This window comes from Telmatherina bonti (assembly GCF_933228915.1).
Source record: "Telmatherina bonti genome assembly, chromosome: 22".
In the NCBI taxonomy this organism is placed as follows: Eukaryota; Metazoa; Chordata; class Actinopteri; order Atheriniformes; family Telmatherinidae; genus Telmatherina; species Telmatherina bonti.
The window spans coordinates 13,264,001-13,282,510 of NC_136631.1; the positions used below are offsets into that span (position 1 = coordinate 13,264,001).

At 43.6% G+C, this 18,510-nt stretch overlaps 1 protein-coding gene across 3 annotated transcripts in view; it reads left to right on the plus strand.

The window, feature by feature from the left end:
* Positions 1-18,510, plus strand: part of tiam2a (TIAM Rac1 associated GEF 2a) — a 64,114-nt gene that overhangs the window by 43,093 nt on the left and 2,511 nt on the right. For all 3 annotated transcript variants that reach the window (XM_079261898.1, XM_079261897.1, XM_079261899.1), the window contains 12 exons: positions 982-1,076; positions 11,158-11,385; positions 12,094-12,162; positions 13,091-13,216; positions 13,637-13,745; positions 15,421-15,600; positions 15,804-15,922; positions 16,828-16,936; positions 17,190-17,248; positions 17,375-17,477; positions 17,717-17,810; positions 18,346-18,500. In XM_079261898.1, coding sequence (XP_079118024.1) covers positions 982-1,076; positions 11,158-11,385; positions 12,094-12,162; positions 13,091-13,216; positions 13,637-13,745; positions 15,421-15,600; positions 15,804-15,922; positions 16,828-16,936; positions 17,190-17,248; positions 17,375-17,477; positions 17,717-17,810; positions 18,346-18,500 — 1,446 coding nt within the window. The remainder of the gene's footprint in view (positions 1-981; positions 1,077-11,157; positions 11,386-12,093; positions 12,163-13,090; positions 13,217-13,636; positions 13,746-15,420; positions 15,601-15,803; positions 15,923-16,827; positions 16,937-17,189; positions 17,249-17,374; positions 17,478-17,716; positions 17,811-18,345; positions 18,501-18,510) is intronic.

Sequence of the window (18,510 nt, forward strand, 5' to 3'; positions counted from 1 at the left end):
AATTGCAGCTAATGGTGCCTTTCAGAAGGTGCATGGCACATTTTTAGCACATGAAAACAAAAGAGTCATTTTCAGAGAAAATGCAAAGTGTCATCTTAATTATAGAAACTCATTATTTCACTACAGACATAATGCAACACGAAGGGATTAATGACTTGAAGGCCTCATTACTGCAGCAGGTTTGATCAAAGCACCTGCAGTTCTCCAATCCGCCTCTAGAGGGCGCATTGTCCCAGGCAGGCTGATGGAGGAGGCAGGGAGGTAAACCCAGACAGTGGAGGAATTAACACTTGTCAGACAGGAATGACAAAAGACTTCTTTTCTCGAAGGAAGACATCTGTCACCTCGTAGTGCTTTAGGCTGATGTTTAAAAAGAGGATAAATTAAAGCACAGGATTAGATATCTTGGATATCTTTAGAAGCTCTAGCGATAAGAGATTTGTTTAGTTACTTTTGTTCCATGCAGTCATATTGGCCTGCCTCCCAGACTACAATCAGGAGTAACGTCTTTTCATGTGCCAACTGCTGGAATTTGTCCTTGAGACCCTGATTTTAAAAGACGTTTTTATTCTGTTGTAATAATGGTTTGTGTGCAAATGTACTTATTATTTAAAGAGATTTGAAAGGAAATTAGCAGTGAACTTAATCTGCTCCTTGTCTGAACAATGAAACAGATAACAGAGTTTTTAATTAGAGCTGCCAAGTCTCTTCTTTCTTCTTTTTTCGGGATAACCGAATGCCCCTTGCCGCTTTTAGTTTGGAGATATATTTAAGTTCTGTGCAGCTGGCAGACGCCCGTGTTGGTTTCAGACGATGACAAGCCAGTATTGTTAGGGCTTTGTGGTTGAGAGGATGAGCTTGAGCAAGAAAAAAACAAACACACACACACACACACACAAAAAAAGGAAGGCAGAGATGTTGATATATAAGCTTACAGCACAAAAGTCATACACAGACTCTTCCTCTCCTCTTTCTTTACAGATGTTTGTGCTGCAGTTGATTGTGGAGAGTCCCTGTGCGTAGGACTGGAGAATGGTCACTCCCACTGCGCACACAGGCCTGTTCAGCACAGCAAGGTAGGAGGGGGCTCGAGTGCGAGAAAGACTGTATTTCATTCCACACTGTACTTCTCTTTCCTTCCAGGTTTGTGCAGAGGGGAAAAAAAAACAAAGAAACAAAGCTCACAACAACTGCACATGTTGTCGTGTGAGCTTGTGCCCGCTTATTTTGGCAGCTGTTAGACTGTCACAAACCAGACTGGCACCAATCCGTAGCATCTCCATAATTAGGATAGTCCATCATAGCCACTGGTATAAACACAGCTTATTACTGTCATGCAGATGGGATGTAGACTAAGAGAAGAGGGTGTCCTGCAGCGCACGCATTTATAGATGCACATGCAGACAAGGACGTTTCATAGAGTAAAGCCAGTGAAGAGTCGGGGTTTATTATGATGTATTTAAAATAATTAAGCAATATATTGTGCTTGGTTTCTCTTTAAGAGTGCTGACTTTGCTACAGCACACTGCAGTTAATCCAGCTCTTCCTTTCAAACTGTTTTATAGAAATATCTGTTCTATAAACGTGCCAAACACTCGTCCCTGATGGATTCTGGCAGATTGCAGATCTATTTCTGTCCTGTCAGGTTTTTTGATATGTAAACGGACTTTACTGTAGTCATTAAAGTGAGTGTGGGCCTGTCCCTTTGGGAATTACGCCTCAGCAACGTTGTAATGTAATACAGGAAAAATCTGTACGCTGGTGTTTGAGAGCACTAATGGGTGTGTGTGGTCACTGCAAAATGCCATGTGTTAATGATGTGGACATGGCAGAAAGCCTGAGAGCTGATGAGTGCATGTTTGTGCATATTCACCTTCTCTGGAGTCATTCAGCTAATATTTCATGTCCTCCAAAGCTGTGTAATGTAATTGTTATTACGATTGTGAGTGCATGTTTGGCTAATTTGCCCACTGTGTAATGTGGGCTAAACAAAAAGGGAACCAGTGCTCATTTTCATTAGTGAATATTTTATGCAAAATCTGGGCCAAATATCCAGAAAGCATTGTTAATTGCTTCTAGTTTGCTTGTTTCAGAAGATGCTGTGCAGTCTCTGACCTAAGGTTCAGCCAGGAGGTGGATTAGAGAGGACAACTCTCCTCTGATCTCTGTACTGGCTCTATTCGTCTGTCCTTCTGTTTGCCCAGCGACATGAGTCAGTGCCACTACGCTGGGATCTGCACTGCAGCACTGCTGCTTGCTGCTCAGCTCCCTGCCGTTTGTGCTTTTACCGGGGAATGATTGGAGTATATGTGTGTGTCTGTGTCACGTTCGTCTATGTATACAATATGAGACACGGAAGGAGGCGAAGCTCACCTTTTCCATCAGGGAGCGTCAACCACTGTGAAGGCAATTTGAGACGGGGGGTAAAAAAAAAAGGGAAAGATGAAACACTGGATGAGCTATTGGTGCTGGTAAATAACATTTTTGTTGCCATGCAGAGCTGGATTTAATCGCAGCTCAGCCATCATTTTTGCTCTCCAGTGTGGAGAGAAAGAAATCGAGTCACAGGATGGAAAATCGGCCATGTATCAGCATATAAGATCACGCGTGCATGCACACTGCCGATGAAAGTCAATGGAGATGGATGGAGCGGAAGGACTCATTTCAAGCCTCTTGTCGCACCTTGTACTCAGCTGCCTCACTAGACTGAATTCGTTTGATTAATTGGTCCATTGCATTCCAATTTGTGGTTACTGCAGAAGAGAAATCTCTCTCTGTTTCACTGAATTCTGTTCTTGCTGGTTTTTTAATGTCATTGTTTATCCTCAGGATACTAAGTGTGATTCTTGTGCTGTGCCTGGGAGTTATTTAATGAAACATTTAGCAATAAAGCACCGTAGCAACTGGTTTAACTCAAACTTGTGCTTCTGTTATGAGCTTTTAAAATTGATTGCTGATGTCAACTGAAGTGGTCCCTGATAACTCCCATGAGGCACCTCAGATTAAATTGATTTGACATGGACAGAGGGAGGAAAGATGAGTTTGGGAGAAATTAAAAGTGGCTGTGTAGCTGTGGAACACCGTAATTGAGATTTCAAAACCGTAGTTTGGGAGTCCTAAGCTCCTTAAAAGGAAAACGTGCGTGTTTGCGTTGAGATTACATATATTGTTGGGAATATTTCACTGACTTTCTTTGCAATGGTCTGCAGTGAAGAGCTGGCCTTACTGGGCAAAACTCATACAACGTAGTTTAAGCTTTACTGACTGCTAAATCTCCAGCACTAATATCTGTAGATATATGAAAATATCTGAAGATGCAACTAGAAAAATAGCCGTTGAGAATTGGCATTAATCAGAGGAGCTCCCTCTCTGACCAGGTGTTGGTGCTGGACCAGTGCTCCAGTTTAGATCTGGTTTTATCCATGAGACTCAACCCACACAAAAAATGACCAGATAAGTCCAATTTTTTTTAATACAAGGTCTGTGTCCCTTGAACAAAATGTAAAAGAAAAAAGTACCTAAATTTTGGGGGGATATTCACCATTTATTAACAAGTGATAGTTCAAATTATTTACTTTTTAATTTTCTGCTTTCTAGTATCCTTTAAGGAACAGAAGACAAAAATCAGATTCAGATCAGATCAGATTTTGAGTAAAGTTTGTACCAGTTTGTGTCGTAAAGTGATGCCAAATGTCTTTTAAAAAGTCCAAAACCAATGTTTTGCATTTCACAGAGCCACTAAATAGTTAAATAGAATCTAAATAGAATCACAGTGTTAAGTTTAGTTTGTAAATTGAATACTCTTTGTAAGGTTAAACCTGTCCAGATGTTGTTCATTATTTATTAATGTTGCTGCAAACAGAACGGCTATTTCATCAAAAGAGTGAGAGAAATGGACAACATGAGAGATGAGAAAACTCACATGGAAAGTCAGCAGAAGTTCAGTTGTGCAGCTTTGAAAATAATTAGACATTTTCGTTCTTCTGTCTTGTGTTAAGATGACTAGATTATGGTCCATATTTTCAATATAATGCATTTAAAATAACTCTAGAAGTCTTAAGTAATAATAATTAGTATGTTGAATCCAATAAAGTAGTGTTTCACACTTTTAATAAACAGTTCATGTTTTGCTGTTATGTTCCTGATATGCAGCTTTAATGTCAGTTTGCGTCATGCATTAAATACTGTACTATTCATCCACTCTATAATTAACAGTTTGGCATATTGTAAACAGGGATTTATGTCTTGTTTTAAACCAAAGGTTAGATAGTGGACAGACATATTAAGCTCCTTTGCTTTAGTCCAGACCAGACGTTTCACTAAGAGCATTTGAGTGGACGCAGCGTATGAATGGAGCCGTGCTCTGTCTGGCTCAGTTTGGTGAGATTCAGCTGATCCACTTGATTAAGGCATTGATGTTATTAGGCTCCTTTGACTGAGTGATAGGACAAAATAAGCCCTACATGCATTTCTGCTGTTTATCCATAGATCTTCCTCTTCTTTTCCCCTGGTGATTTTTTTTTTTTTTTTTTTTGCTGGCCTCGGTGGACCCGTGGCATCTGAGGTGTTTTAACACTTTAAAAATGTGTGAATTGAAAGCAGGGCCTTGGCTCGCCTCTCTTATCATGGCTCCCAGACTTCAAAAAGATATGCCTACAGATATTTGCATGCTTTTTCTTCAAACGTGATCTTCCTTATCATCATCTTCCTTGGAGCTGCATTTCCTCCCTTACCATTAAAAAAAAAAAAAAAATCTCTTTTAGCCTGGTTGCTGTGTGTGTGGCTGTTGGATGGGAGTTAAGGGAGGTAATTTGGGAATGTGTGTGTGCATGCGTTATGATTAAGCCCATCAGCTACCATCTGGCTGTGAGCAGGCTAATAATCTGGGCTTACTGCTGGCAGAACAGTTAATGCAAGCCCTCTCTTGTCAGTCCACTCTATTGTCAACAAATTGGAGGTAAAAACTTGGGACCATCACCCACTATGATACCAGCCTGGCTGGAATGAGCTCATTGGGGGCTGCCAGTTCTTCAGCTGCACCACCTGTGACCCCAACTAGGAACAATGAAGATGCCCGGCCGTGCCTGTACACCACCACCTTAATGGAGCTCTTTATGCACGAACAGTCGCCGGCCCATGCTGTGTGGTCCCTCTTAGCCATGTGCTGGTTCTGGTCATCCGGCTGTGAAGCCGAGGAGAAGGAACTTTTTCTGGGATCTGGGCTGCTCAGCCTGGGACGGACCCTCAAGGACAAGCTGGTCAGCTTGGCGGAAGACATGACGGCTTGCCTGCCCTGCCACAGGGACACAAAGGGGGACAAATGGCCGGTAATTATGGGTTGATTTGCTGTTTGCTTATTGGTGGGTCTGACTGAGAAAACTGATACTACAAGGATTCACACTTGAGCTGTGAATTTTCACACAAAGCCACAAAAATTCCTGTGAACATGTGAAAAATATCCATCACAAATGTGGAATAATCTTCTTGTTGGGGAATATATTAGCTTGTCTCAAGGAATGGGCTTCCATTTTGGTCTAGTCTGTAGCAAATCTGGTTTTTACTGGTATATTCTACTGGCTAACCAGTCCAGGCTCTGTTAGAGCAAGTCAAACAAGTACTTACTCTTCTAACAGTATACTTTTCTTTTTTACTTCATTATCTGTTATTAACATGCTATTTTAGTCATTTGTTTCATCTTTGACATCTTATTCCTCGTTCTTGTCAGGGCAGCGGCTGCCATCTTGTTTGTCATCAACGTGCATTTCCACTTAAACATTTATTTTTAGGCATCTCGGAGTTAGAATAGTGCATAATGCCGCCATTCCTCTGCCTTTGTACCAGCAGTCATCTCGTGGAGTGGGCCTGAATAGCCTGGGGGGACTGAGTAGAATGGGTGCTTTAATCTGAAGCTGGCTTCATTATTAAAACACACTCCTCTTCCAAAGTCCTCAGAGACTCAGCAGAATAATATTTGTTAAGGATGAATAATAAAAGGCGTAAACGGGCTTGAGTGGAGCGCGACGGGACCGGCCCACCCCCTCATCTTCCTCTCTCCTCCCCACTGCTGTGTTTGATTTATGAGTCTGTGTCTTCTTTTATTGGGCTTTTGAAAAGAAGATGGCATCGTGGCACTGTGGCCCAGTAACATGGCAAATGAATCAACGAGCTGCCTAATGGCCAATGGGCAGCCGCTCCCTCTCTTTCTCTGCCTTAAAGCATCATGATGAGGCTGTTTACTGTGAGAGACGGGTAAAGCCAACCCCAGGGGCATGCCTGTATTACATTCTATTTTTTTAATCCGCCTTCTTCCCTTATTTGTTTGTTTATTTTGGCAAAGATAGGACTCCTCCGTGGCTAAAGCGCAAGGCTTCTCCTTTGATTTCTGCATCATTTCATCTGCAAAGCACAGAGCTTCTGCACACGAGGAGCTTTAAAAGTAATAGAGGTGGTGTTTAGTGTTTATCTTTAACCCAACCAGTCTGACGCAGCTTAGCTGTGTTAATTTCCCCTTTTTTGTGTGCATGCATTTATGCCAGAAACGTGGGCAAAGGAAGACTAAAATGGAACTTAATTATGTTTAGCTGCATGCTGTTCTAGATTAGTGCATTTAAAACAAACAGCAGTGCCGATTAGCTGCAAAATGAAAACGTGTGACAGGTTGAGTGTAAAACGTCGATGATATAGTTGGTGTGACACATTCTGGAAGAAAAGCCTGTCTTTCTGGAATTTATGTACATTGTGCTGTGACATGTACCACCTACAGGATTCAAACACTCCCTTCGCACTGCTGCAGCCTTCTTTGTCAGGTTTATATACTTACACAAAGCATGAAGACAAAGAACCAAAGACCAGGGTGCAAGTCTCCAGATTCTAATGCCTTGGTGCTCATACTCAGGTGGCATAGGTACTCTTAGCGTGACCTGAGAGGTCTGGGCTGTTTTATTAAAATGTAAACATTATTAGCCAACTGTTGCATATGTGAACATGCTACCTCTGCTTTATAATGTCTCACTATGCAGAGCTTGTGGTCTCACATGGCCTTTCAGGATACGATTAAAAACTATGAGGATTCTCTTGATAATTCAGATACTGTCCAAAAACCATTACTTATGTGTTATCTAATCAGTGTAGAGCTCAATCTGGATGTTAAAATGCTGACTCAAGTCCATAAGGAACAGTAGGAGCCTTAATGCAAAAGAAACACCACCAGACAGACACCTTCTTCATCCTTTTCTGTTAGTTCTGCGCTCATCAAAAAGCTTGTTTCTAAAAGCAGCCTTCATGTGTTTATTTGCTCCACATACTTCTGGCATGTGCTTTGAGTGATACATGTCATGTTTTATTCTTGTGCGTGGCCATAGTTAACATTCCTGCCGTGTTACACCCCCCCCCCCCAATCAGATCAGAGCCTCCCATTTTTGAGTCAGCCATTCTTCTGTGTGTGGAGGTAACAAGCCAGAACACTCTTCATTGTACTGCTGCTATTGAGAGACTGGACACCCGCTACAGCTCCTGGCCTCTCCATTCAGCTCTCTAGAAATCACAGCAGAGAGGTCACCTGGATGCGGAGAGGACGTGGGATGGGTGGCAAGGCGCAAAGTTTGAGATATAGTGGAAGTAATGCTGATTTAAAGAGACTGATGGTAATAGCTTCTAGTGGAGGAATTCCCCAAAGTGGCCAGACTTTACACTACTGATTGATATGCAAAACAAGCCGGCAGCAAGCGCTTTTTCCCCTGCCTACGCCTACAGAACGGCAGGATGCAGGATCAATGGCTCGATCTCCATCAAAGCTAACTCCGCCCGAGAGGCAGAGGTGTACTCGAGACTAAGGCTTCTGACCAGGGCCTAACAGGGAGACGGGCGTCCAATCAGAGCGCACGAGGAAGGAGACGAAGGGTAGAGAGAGGTGAAGAGATTTACTGATCATCAGATGAAAATTAAGAAGTGGAGAGGACTAAAAGATAAAAGATCTCTCATGACGCTCTAGCTGAACTCTTTGGTCAAGTTCCAAGCAGAGACGATTGCGTGGAACGGTCATGCCAGCGGCCAGGGGAGGCAGGCTGCGTTGGAAGGGCTGCTCGCTGGCCCGGAGGACCCAGCGGCAGGCCACAGCAGCATGGAGGCTGCTGTACAGACTGCTTTTCATGGTAACCAGGAGACTGGGAGAGGTATTCACACACATGGTCTTCCTTTATTTCTTTTTTAGTTTAGAACTGCACTGGCATATAGAAGGTTAAAATGAATACGGCTAACTTGAGCGTGAGAAAAATGCTGCTTTGCACGTTTTAACTTGCATGTGCGAGCAATCAAACACATGAGATATCTGCAGGCTGTTGAGCTAAATGTTGACAGGATGCAAAATTGGAGACCAACGAACAGCAGATCAAGATCAGTTTTTTTTTTTTAACGCGTGGCTGGTGAAGGCTTATTTTCTCCCTGGAATGAAAGGCAGTAATAGAAACACAATGCAGAGCTGATACCTTTAAGTAGGAAAACCTGAATAGGAATTTACAGCAGCGCTGTCGGATCCACTTGGGGTTTTTTCGGCACTCCCAGGCTTTTCTCTCGCCTCTCATCCTCAGCTCTTAATTGGTTATTTGGGCAAGCTGTCAGGCTGTGTTGGTTATACTGTTGTGAGGCAGTTGCAATTCCTGAGTCATGACTCTGCAGCTCCCCCCTCCCCCCTCCACACACACACACACACACACACACACACACACACACACACACTCACTCTTTCCTTGCTTCTTTCTGTCTGCCCACCTTCTCTTGTCACGCTCCAATGCAGATATCTGTCATTTAGCCCTGATGAAATTTTGGTGGCATCTTTTCTTGTGCGCAAGTCCAATTGAGCTCTTTTCCCAGCTCTGTTGCTCCTCCATCATCTAATCATCTTACACGCATTTGAGGCGATCACGTGTACACGTCGTGCCAGCGTGGGGGGGGGGGGGGTCGTGATGGGAATTAGCTCAGCACTTGAGTGGAGGTGTATGCTACACCGTGCATGTGTGTTCACGAAGACCCCAACAAGCCCTCCCCCTCTGGGGTCCCTGTAGCTGAAATAAGCTGCAGATATGACCCTTATCAGTCTCCACAAGGCTGCTCTCCCTTGTCTGGAGCTACCATGGGCTATTTGATGAATTTGTCACTTTGATACCCTTCAACCTCTGCGTTTTCCTTCAGGCAATCTTCCCTCGTTTGTCCGTCCGGCTGCCTGGTGGGAATTTTCCCACTGCGTGTTTCAGTGAATGAGGGCTGATTGTGCTGTGTGTGGCATCATCATCAGTAGCTGAGGGAAAAAGGGAAAGTATGTCAGCAACAGTATTTGCAAGTGTAAATAAATGCCGGCACGGCGACTATAATATTTAAGTTAGTTCTTCTACACAGCTCAGGCTACAACTTTTATATATTTTTACCTGATTGTATTTTAAAAAATTTTTTTTTTATTATTATTTGTTTTTTACAAAAGCATAAAGATGTTTGTAAAACATCATGCTGGAGTGTGTCTGTTCGCAGCATAAGAGTGAGTCTTGTCCCTCCACCAGCGCACAGGGAGACACCAAGTCCCCTCATAATTATCAGCCCACATTCAAAGAACACATCGCAGTGTTACTGTGGGAGGTGAATCACTTGAAAGAGGCTTAGCCCGGACGTACATGGAAAACATCCTACTTCTTTTTCCTCCTCTTCGTCTAGCCTTAGAGCTGCTATGAGATACTGGGAGGGCCATCTCTGGAGTGACCATGGTATAATATGAGCTGGCCGACGAATCACCAGCTTATTAAGGGAAGCCTTGATTGTCTTGTGGACGCTGTGGGAGAGGGGGGTTTGGGTGGGAGCTCACACCAGTATTGGAGCTAAATGGCTCAGACAAGCTTTCACACACTGCTTGGGTTTTGTGCATGCATGCGCGTCAGTGCTTGCAGCGTCAGAGTGAAGGGTGTATCGATCCATGTCTGCTGCTGTACGCTGTTTCGTAGGGAGCTGCACTTGACTGCTTGCTCATGCGATATTCTGAATAGCAACACACCAACACACACACAAACACACATAGGGGAAGGCAGAGAGTGCTGAGCAGCTGTTTTGCTTGGCACCATTGTTGTCCCACTGCTCTCTGTTGCTGCGCAGCAGATTGGAACCTGCTATTACTGGCACTTATCAGCGTTGGCTGATTTCAGGGATTGGCTATAGATTATAATGCTACATCATGTCATTCACTTGGAATAAGGACTGGCCACCACAAGAGTATTTTTAACATGAAAAGAATCTTAATATAATTGATGGCTTGCACACTGCTGTCCAGCACAGCTTGCTGCTGCTGTTGATGAAGTGTTTTGCTTGTTTAGCTTGTCTGGTAAGAAATTCTGATTTTGATGAAGCGGCTGTGCATTCACAGCAGCGTTTAAAAGGAAAAAAGTAGGACTAACTTAAGCATTTCCAGTGTTGTTTCCAGGGAATTAGAACTGAGAAGCTCTTAATTGTTCATTTTCGTACCACAGCAGCAAAAGAGGTACAAAAAAGTGTTTGCCACGGGCGAAACCTCTCAATATGGTACCTGGGACTTGTGTTAATGTTCTTTCCTGAGGCTCTACAAATGAGTGAAAGTGAGTGAAAAGTGATGCAGCTCATCTGTTTCCATTGCACACCTCTCCATGGGGTTCCATCTTTTTTTTTTTTTTTGTTGTGATCGAGCACCCTGTTCCTCTGTAATAGATGCTATTACAAACTAATACATGCGCTCATGAGGTTTCCTGCGTGTGTCTGATATTGCATGGAACTGATGTGACACAAAAGCTCCGTAACTACCCATCATGGATTTAGAGGAACAATGCAAGTCTGCTGGGATATAGTTAGTAGTGGGTCTTTGATACAAAGCCAATTAGCAAAAACCGCATAACTAAATCTCCATAATGCTCTCAGAATGCCCAGGGGGGATGACTGATCATGCACATCGTTGAATTATACACATAATTATCTTATTCGGCTTTAAAGTAGTAAATGGTTAACTGAAGGATGGTCTTAATGAATCCTTGGGAATGTAAAGGTGTGTGTGCAGTACAATGTGATGTATATTTATATCCAGCTGAAAGTTTTAATCCCTGAGCTGCCTAACCTAAATACACCCCCCTCCCATCTCTCTGTCGCCCTCTACAGAGTGTGGACACGGTGTGTACTCTCTACCAAACCTCCCAGGAAGGCTCAGGTACTGGGGGCGTGATGGACAACGTCAGAGAGGCTTCGGCAAGGCCAGGTGGGGAGATGGGCTCGGGCCCCATCAAAGAAGGCACCTTGCTCAGGCCCTGCCCCAAGCACATGAGCGCCACCGAGAGGCTGCGTAAGGTCATCCAGGAGCTGGTGGACACGGAGAAGTCGTATGTGAAGGTGACGGCTTTTCGCAGTCGGAATATTAGAGTTTAATCTAAGAAGCCAGCATGAATATTTGATCAGACTTAAACTCATGCTTTCTAAAGATATTAAGCTGCCCTTTTCATCCCATTTATTCAAGCTATGAAGAGATAAAAAAAAAAAAAAGTGCGCAATCGAGAGTCCATTTTCCTTTGACACAACATGGAGTCAACCTCCTCCACAAATCTGGCCTTTTTTATATTCCTCCTTCCTCCATGTTTTCCCTCACAACCCCTTCCTACCTGATGCAGTCGTGATCTAGCATGTCTGGTAGGCATTTTCCCCTCTTTTTTTTCCCCTTCATTTCCTCATTTTCTTCATTTAGTCCCCTTCACTCCTCTGCTATTGAGTTGTAATTGAAGAAGGAAATTGTCTTCCCAGACATGCAGGCCCCTTTCCCTCCGTATCCTCATGCACCACCACCAGCCGGGATAACAAGGGGAGGGCAGGAGGAGGAGGAAGCACATAAATCAACCTAATGAGAATATCCCTACTGATACCAAGACAAGCTACAGCCACATTAACGTGGGGGAAGGCAAGGGGGGAGGGATGGAGGAAGACAGTTGGAGGTTATAAAAGAAGAAATCTGATGATGAGGGGAATTTTTTTAGATTATGCAGGTTAAGAGATGATACGTTAACATGAAGTGATTGACCGTCTTTTTAAAAAATTATTCCCATGCAGGACCTGGACTGTTTGTTCGAGATCTACCTTAAACCCCTGCAGAGTGAAACCTTTCTAACACTGGATGAGGTAGGTGGTTTGTCTTTAAAATACCACAGAATCATGCACGGGGAGGTGTAGCTGCCAGAGGCGAGTCCTGGGATTTACAGATTCTTTACAAGACGTCAAATTCATTGAATGTTTATTAGCGCAGATGAACTTATGAACTTTTCTGAGCCATCTTCCTTATTACCACTTCAACTGCCTTGAAGAACATTAGCATTCCCCTACAGTGACCTTCTACTATCCCAAAGGGACACGCTGATAAAGGCCGGCTTAGGAATAAACCCCCCCTTGAAGCACGCAGCTCGATCAGCTGATAGCTGTGCTTGCTCTTTAACATAAATGTATGATTTTTGCTCCGTTGAAGCTATTTTTTATTAAGCTGTGGCAAGGTATAGTTTTGCTGCAGCGCGCTAATGAACTTCATGGCAGGCATGACCTCAAAAGCAAGGCGTCCCTCTCAGGACACGCAAGTCGATAGGCCAGTGAGCACTGGGGCAAATCAAAAGGCCATTAAGAGACACAGGAACGTGTCCAGACAGGATGGACAAGGACGTGTTAGCCCCCAAATGGCTTTTAATGAAGAGTATTGGCGACCCCGGCTGTACGTGTCGGGGAGTGTTGGACAAGAGATGTTGGAACATTTATATGTGCCACATTTCATAGCTTGTCCCTAAGTGCCTTTGTAAAGAGATGGAGCCATCTCAGCGGAAGTTTTATAACACTCCAGGGTGCCTGACTGACTGTTATGAATTACAAGCCATCTAAGGTGTTTTTTTTTTTTTTTTTTCTTTCACATAACCTCATATTCCTTCACTTTCTCTCCTCCCACTGCTATCGCTGCTGTTCTCCTTTCACACATTCTCATCAATCAACTTCCCACAATTCCACCATACCTTTCTCCCTTTTCTATCCATAACTCCGCTACCCCCCCGTCCCCTGCTCTCCCTCTCAGATGGAGAGCCTGTTTGGCAGCCTGCCTGAGATGCTGGACTTTCAGAGGGTCTTCTTGCAGACTCTGGAGGAAAGGATCCCCTCCTCTCCTGACTTCAGCACCCTGGAGACTCCCTCGCAGTTTAAGGTGGGATTCACATAGTGATGTATCTCTGTATTGATTAAAAGTGAACATTATTCTCAAACCAGGTGATTCTTCTAAAGAAAACCATGATCTTTTGAGTTCTTGGGGGTTTATAAATAATTGAGGCGGTGCGACAGGAGCATCGTCGGCTGATTTATGGGCTTGACATGACAAGGTGTGGGGTCCATTGATCGAGGCTGCGGTTCAGTGGTTGGATTTCTGAGCTGCTGAAAGCCTGTTCGCTCAAAAGGTTACTGGAAAGGAGAGCGACAGAGAGGGGCGATTGCATCGTCTCCCATGAGAGGGAGGACGGTCGTGACTCTACGTGTTCGCACTCTTTTCATCCTCTCTCTTGCTTCGTGTGGAACCACTCTCCATCTGTCTGCGACACTCACTCCCTTGTCTTTGTTGTCCTCCTCGCAGAAGCTGCTGTTTTCTCTCGGGGGTTCCTTCCTCTACTATGCTGACCACTTCAAGCTTTACAGCGGCTTCTGTGCGAACCACATCAAGGTCCAACAGGTCCTGAAGAGAGGTACTGCACCCTTATAAAGGATACACACCACTTGGTGTGACTGAGAATCTGTGTATGATAAACACGTTTTTTTTTCCCCCACACTCTGCCACACCCCTGTTGACATCAGCTCACTTGCACTTGCGTTGCATCAGAAGTGCCTTTCAGCACTCACCTCTGGAATTTTGGCCTTCCCGTTTGGGTCTGGAATCAATTATGCATGATAGTTAAATGTCCCAGAGTGAAACATGTGGATGAAAGTGAAGTGAGTGATGCCTCGCCAATTTCACTGCAAAAAAAAAAAAAGCTTCATCTCCAACATCCTGCACAGAAGCAATTAGCATCTTAAAGCTGCAAGATGCAACATGTCTTCCACCTTTCATTTTGCAAGCTGCAGCTTCAAATTATTCACAGTTTAAACAAATACAAGCACATCTCACCACACAGACTTTGCATAACCTTTTCCACTCGGCAGTTGCAAGCGGTAATAAGTCCTCTCTTCTCCCGCAGCATGTGACAGCATGGGAAATTTTAAAGTTGATTCATGTCTGCTAAGATGCCGGCCTTTCTGACACTGTTTGGGAACGCCGCCCGACAAAAAGAGAGATGTCAGACGACTGACTTCTTTGCCAACACGAGAAAGTTCGGGGGGCAAAACGCGTCCCTGTGATGCTTAAAGCTGCCCTCACTGCCAGTTCTGTTTGGGTTTTTTTCCTTGATGTAAGCAGCAGGATGGAGGCTTAATAGGATTAGAGCTTAAAAGTCTCTGATGGGTCAGATTCACCTGAAGGAGAATAAATATGATCAAAACAACACTGGTACATGAAATCATTTTAAGTGCTGTTTTTCTACGTTGATCTTCAAATGATTTAACACGGCGTCTGCAAAATCCCGGTGCACAATGTCTCCAAAATCTGTGCATGATCCACGTAACATTATTCTTTAAATGTTGGGGGTGTGTCATTTTCTAGCAGCTGAGCACAAAATAACATTGGAACAACAGGTAGTGCAGAAATCGCTATGGTGAACAAAGCGGTCGAGTGCTGACTGAGTAGTTTCCTCTGCGCGGTGATGAACACTCAGCCTGATCTCAACCAGCTGATCCACACCAGAAATCAGTGGCTGTTTATCAACCTTTTCAGTAATTATATGCATCTTCTTCCCTGTTACGCCAAGGGCTGCTGCAGTTTTCTCTCGTTTATTTGCAGACTTGTTAATTGCCTGCCAATTACTCCGGGAGGTGGCGATGCGGCTGCTTGTCTGCGGCTGAAAGTGTTATAATTAATGCAATAATGCCCCCCCCCCCCCCCCCCCCCTCTGCAAGTGTTGTGGAAGCGCACTGCTGAGGGAAAATGTCACCACCTTTTGCAGAAGAGCCTAACTTTAATATTTCACACCCTCTGAAGCTTTTGGGCTTCAGCCTAAAATAAAGCGGCCCACCCACTGCGACGCTGCAAGACTACTTCTTTACGTTCAGGTTTGTTGGGATCATTTCAAGCTAATGGACTGAGTGGAGTGGCTGCAGCGGGAGGTGCAGGTCGATGCCACCCCCTGCTGGACGCAGCCTATTGCACCATGATTCTGCACTGACTCAATTACAAAGAAATCAAATCGAAGACTGAAGAAAAACAAGAAAAATCTATACATTCAACGTGTTTGTGCTTATATATTTATCCTTTTTTTTTTTTCTTTAAAGCTAAGACGGATCAGGCCTTCAAAGAATTCCTGGATGCGAGGAACCCCACCAAGCAGCACTCTTCCACCCTGGAATCGTACCTGATTAAACCGGTGCAGAGGGTGCTTAAGTATCCCCTGCTGCTGAGGGAGCTGGTCTCCCTCACTGACGCAGACAGCGAGGAGCACTACCACCTCACCGGTAAGATGGCGTGCCGTGAAAACAGTTCCAAGTTCACGCTTTGCGTTGCAGCATCATGTTGATATTTGAAGCTTGTGAATATTAAGTGTCAAATCTTAAGAACCAACATTCAGCGCAAACACAAACCTGCCACTGTAATGCACAGCAAACATTTGGACTTCATGGATTTGCTGTTGACGCATTGTTTGGTTTTCCACCCTCAGAGGCCCTGAAAGCCATGGAGAAGGTGGCGAGCCACATCAATGACATGCAGAAGATCTACGAGGATTACGGCTCCGTGTTTGATCAGCTCGTTGCCGAGCAGAGCAGCCACGACAAAGAGGTGGATACTCTGTTCAAAATTACATTCATAACCATCGTTTCTGAGCGCTGGAAGATAAGTTCATGGCTTAGCTGAGTTTAGAACACAAGCAGTCTCACTAGAAGGCTTGCTCATGGTAAAAAATTAAAGTGCTAAATCCTTATCGCTATTAGTTTATGCTACTTAAGCCCAGCTAACTGTGAATACATCAGAGTGGAGCGTGTGCGTCGCCTCTGGGGACTGAATAAATTTACAAATTGATGGATTATTTATCAGAAAACCGCTGCAGTATAAATATTCAAAGCGAATGCTAAATAATGTTGTCAACTGTACTATATATATTTTCATTGAATTTAAACGCCTCTTAAAGACCGTTAAAAAAAAAAAAAAAGGGGTTCCATTAAATTCAGTTTTCAGCCTGTGTAGAAAGACTCCTAGCTAATGTCTGCTGAAATGCATTCATAGATGAGCGTACTTTGGTGTGTGTCGCCCATTTCCACGAGACGCTAAATGTCTTGCTTGTTGTTCTTAAAGGTGGAGTATGTAAGATTTTCAATATTTTCAAAATAAATTAACTAATAAAATAACTACAATCATAACTAGATAGTTTTTCGAACATGTAGGTTCCAGTCTGTCCATATTTGATGTGTTATTAAATTACAAGTTTAATTAATGACAAAGGACAAAAAGCACATTTTTTTTACAGGTAGGCAAACATTTAAGAAGGGTCTTTGTCATTAATTAAACTTGTAATTTGATAACACATCAAATATGGACAGACTGGAACATACATTTTTAAAAAAAACTAATTATGATTGTAGTTATTTTATTAGTTATTTTTTTAAATATTGAAAATCTTACATACTCCACCTTAAAGCCTCAGCTTTCTTTAAAACTCTTTCTTTGCCTCTCGTGTCCCCTCTCAGGTCACAGAGATTTCTATGGGAGAGTTTCTCATGCATTCCTCCGTGATCTGGCTCAACCCTCATCCGTCGCTGGGCCGCATGAGAAAAGACCCTGAGCTGACTGTGTTTGGTGAGTCTTCATGGATGTTTATAGAACAAGCGAACTGGATTTGTTAAGGAGCTGCACGGCAGCTCTCAGACTGAGACTCGCTGTGAATTTAAATATCCACAGCTGTAATGTTGATATATGCTTTAAGGCTCGGAGCTGGCATCTAAAATACTTCTGTGGGTTGAACTCTTTCAGTCGGCTTCTCCCAGGAGGCGTGTATAGTCAAAACTAAGGCGCTGCTGTATGTTTTTTTTTTTTTTTTTCTCCTTACTAGTCTTCAAGAAAGCAGTGATATTAGTCTACAGGGAAAACAACAAGCTGAAGAAGAAGATGGTAAGAACTGTGTCTGTTAGTTTCCCAAATGACAAATTGGGTGTTTGCTTTAGTGTGAAACATGACGTTGTTCTTTTTAACTCGATTTCTTTTGGGTTTTCTTTTTTTCCCCTGCTTGATGACCAGACCAACCCTCGCTCTGCACTTTGTCATGGAGATTCGGACCCGTTCAAGTTCCGCTGGCTCATCCCGCTTTCCGCACTGCAGGTCCGACTGGGAAACACTGCAGGTAAAGATGCCGGCACACAGCGGCCTTATCCACAAAGCATCTCGACTAAATCTTTGTTACTCTCACATTTCCCCAAACACACACCTCTTAGATCATTGTGCACTCCCACACACACACACACACACGTCTCCTGGCATTTCTGTTCAGCTCTCCCTCCTTTGCTTATCACCTCCTGAAACCATAAACCATATTTGGACGGCGTGATTAAAAGCCCCCCGTTCATTTCTTTGCTCCCTCAGGAACAGGTACGGAAAGCAGCTGCATCTGGGAGCTGATTCACTCCAAGTCGGAGGTGGAAGGCAGACCAGAAACAGTCTTCCAGCTGTGTAGCAGGTCAGAGATTAAACTTTCCGGTGGTTGGTAATCATCAATATCAATTATTCATGGATCCTGCATTCTAGTTTTTACCCAGTTACAGTCACAATTAAAGGAATTTGTAGTAGAAATTTTAGGTTTTGGCATAATTTCAATTGTGTTCAGCTCAATTTAATTCAGCTTTATTTGTAAAGCGCACTTTACAGACACATCTACTTGTATCAAGTTGATGTTCTACTGGAAGTTTCCAGCTCATTTAGAGAAAAATTGGATATATTATTAAGATTATTAGACAATAATATTTGTGGAAAATTAAAAAAAAAAAAAAAACCCAAAACATTTAAATACAAAACATCTATTTGACAGAACTGGATGGAGGAATCTGGGGAGGAATATTAAAGCAATGGCAGTGATCAGATATATTTTTTCTGCAATTAAAGGCTTCAAAAATATTCATCTGTCATTTTCCACGTGGGGACAAATGTGTATTCTGATCAGTCAGAAATGATTCATGTGGATTTATGTCTGATGCAAGGCTCTGATTTCTCCTCAGTGGGCCAGAGAGCAAGGTCGGCATCATCAAGGTGATCCGCTCCATCCTCAGGGAGAATGTGAGGAGAAACATGAGGAGCGAGGGGACACTGGAGAGGAGCTGCAGGGAACGGCTGACCCCTCTGCGAAGCACCGTGCCCTCCTCCGCCAGACTCGGTGAGTCATT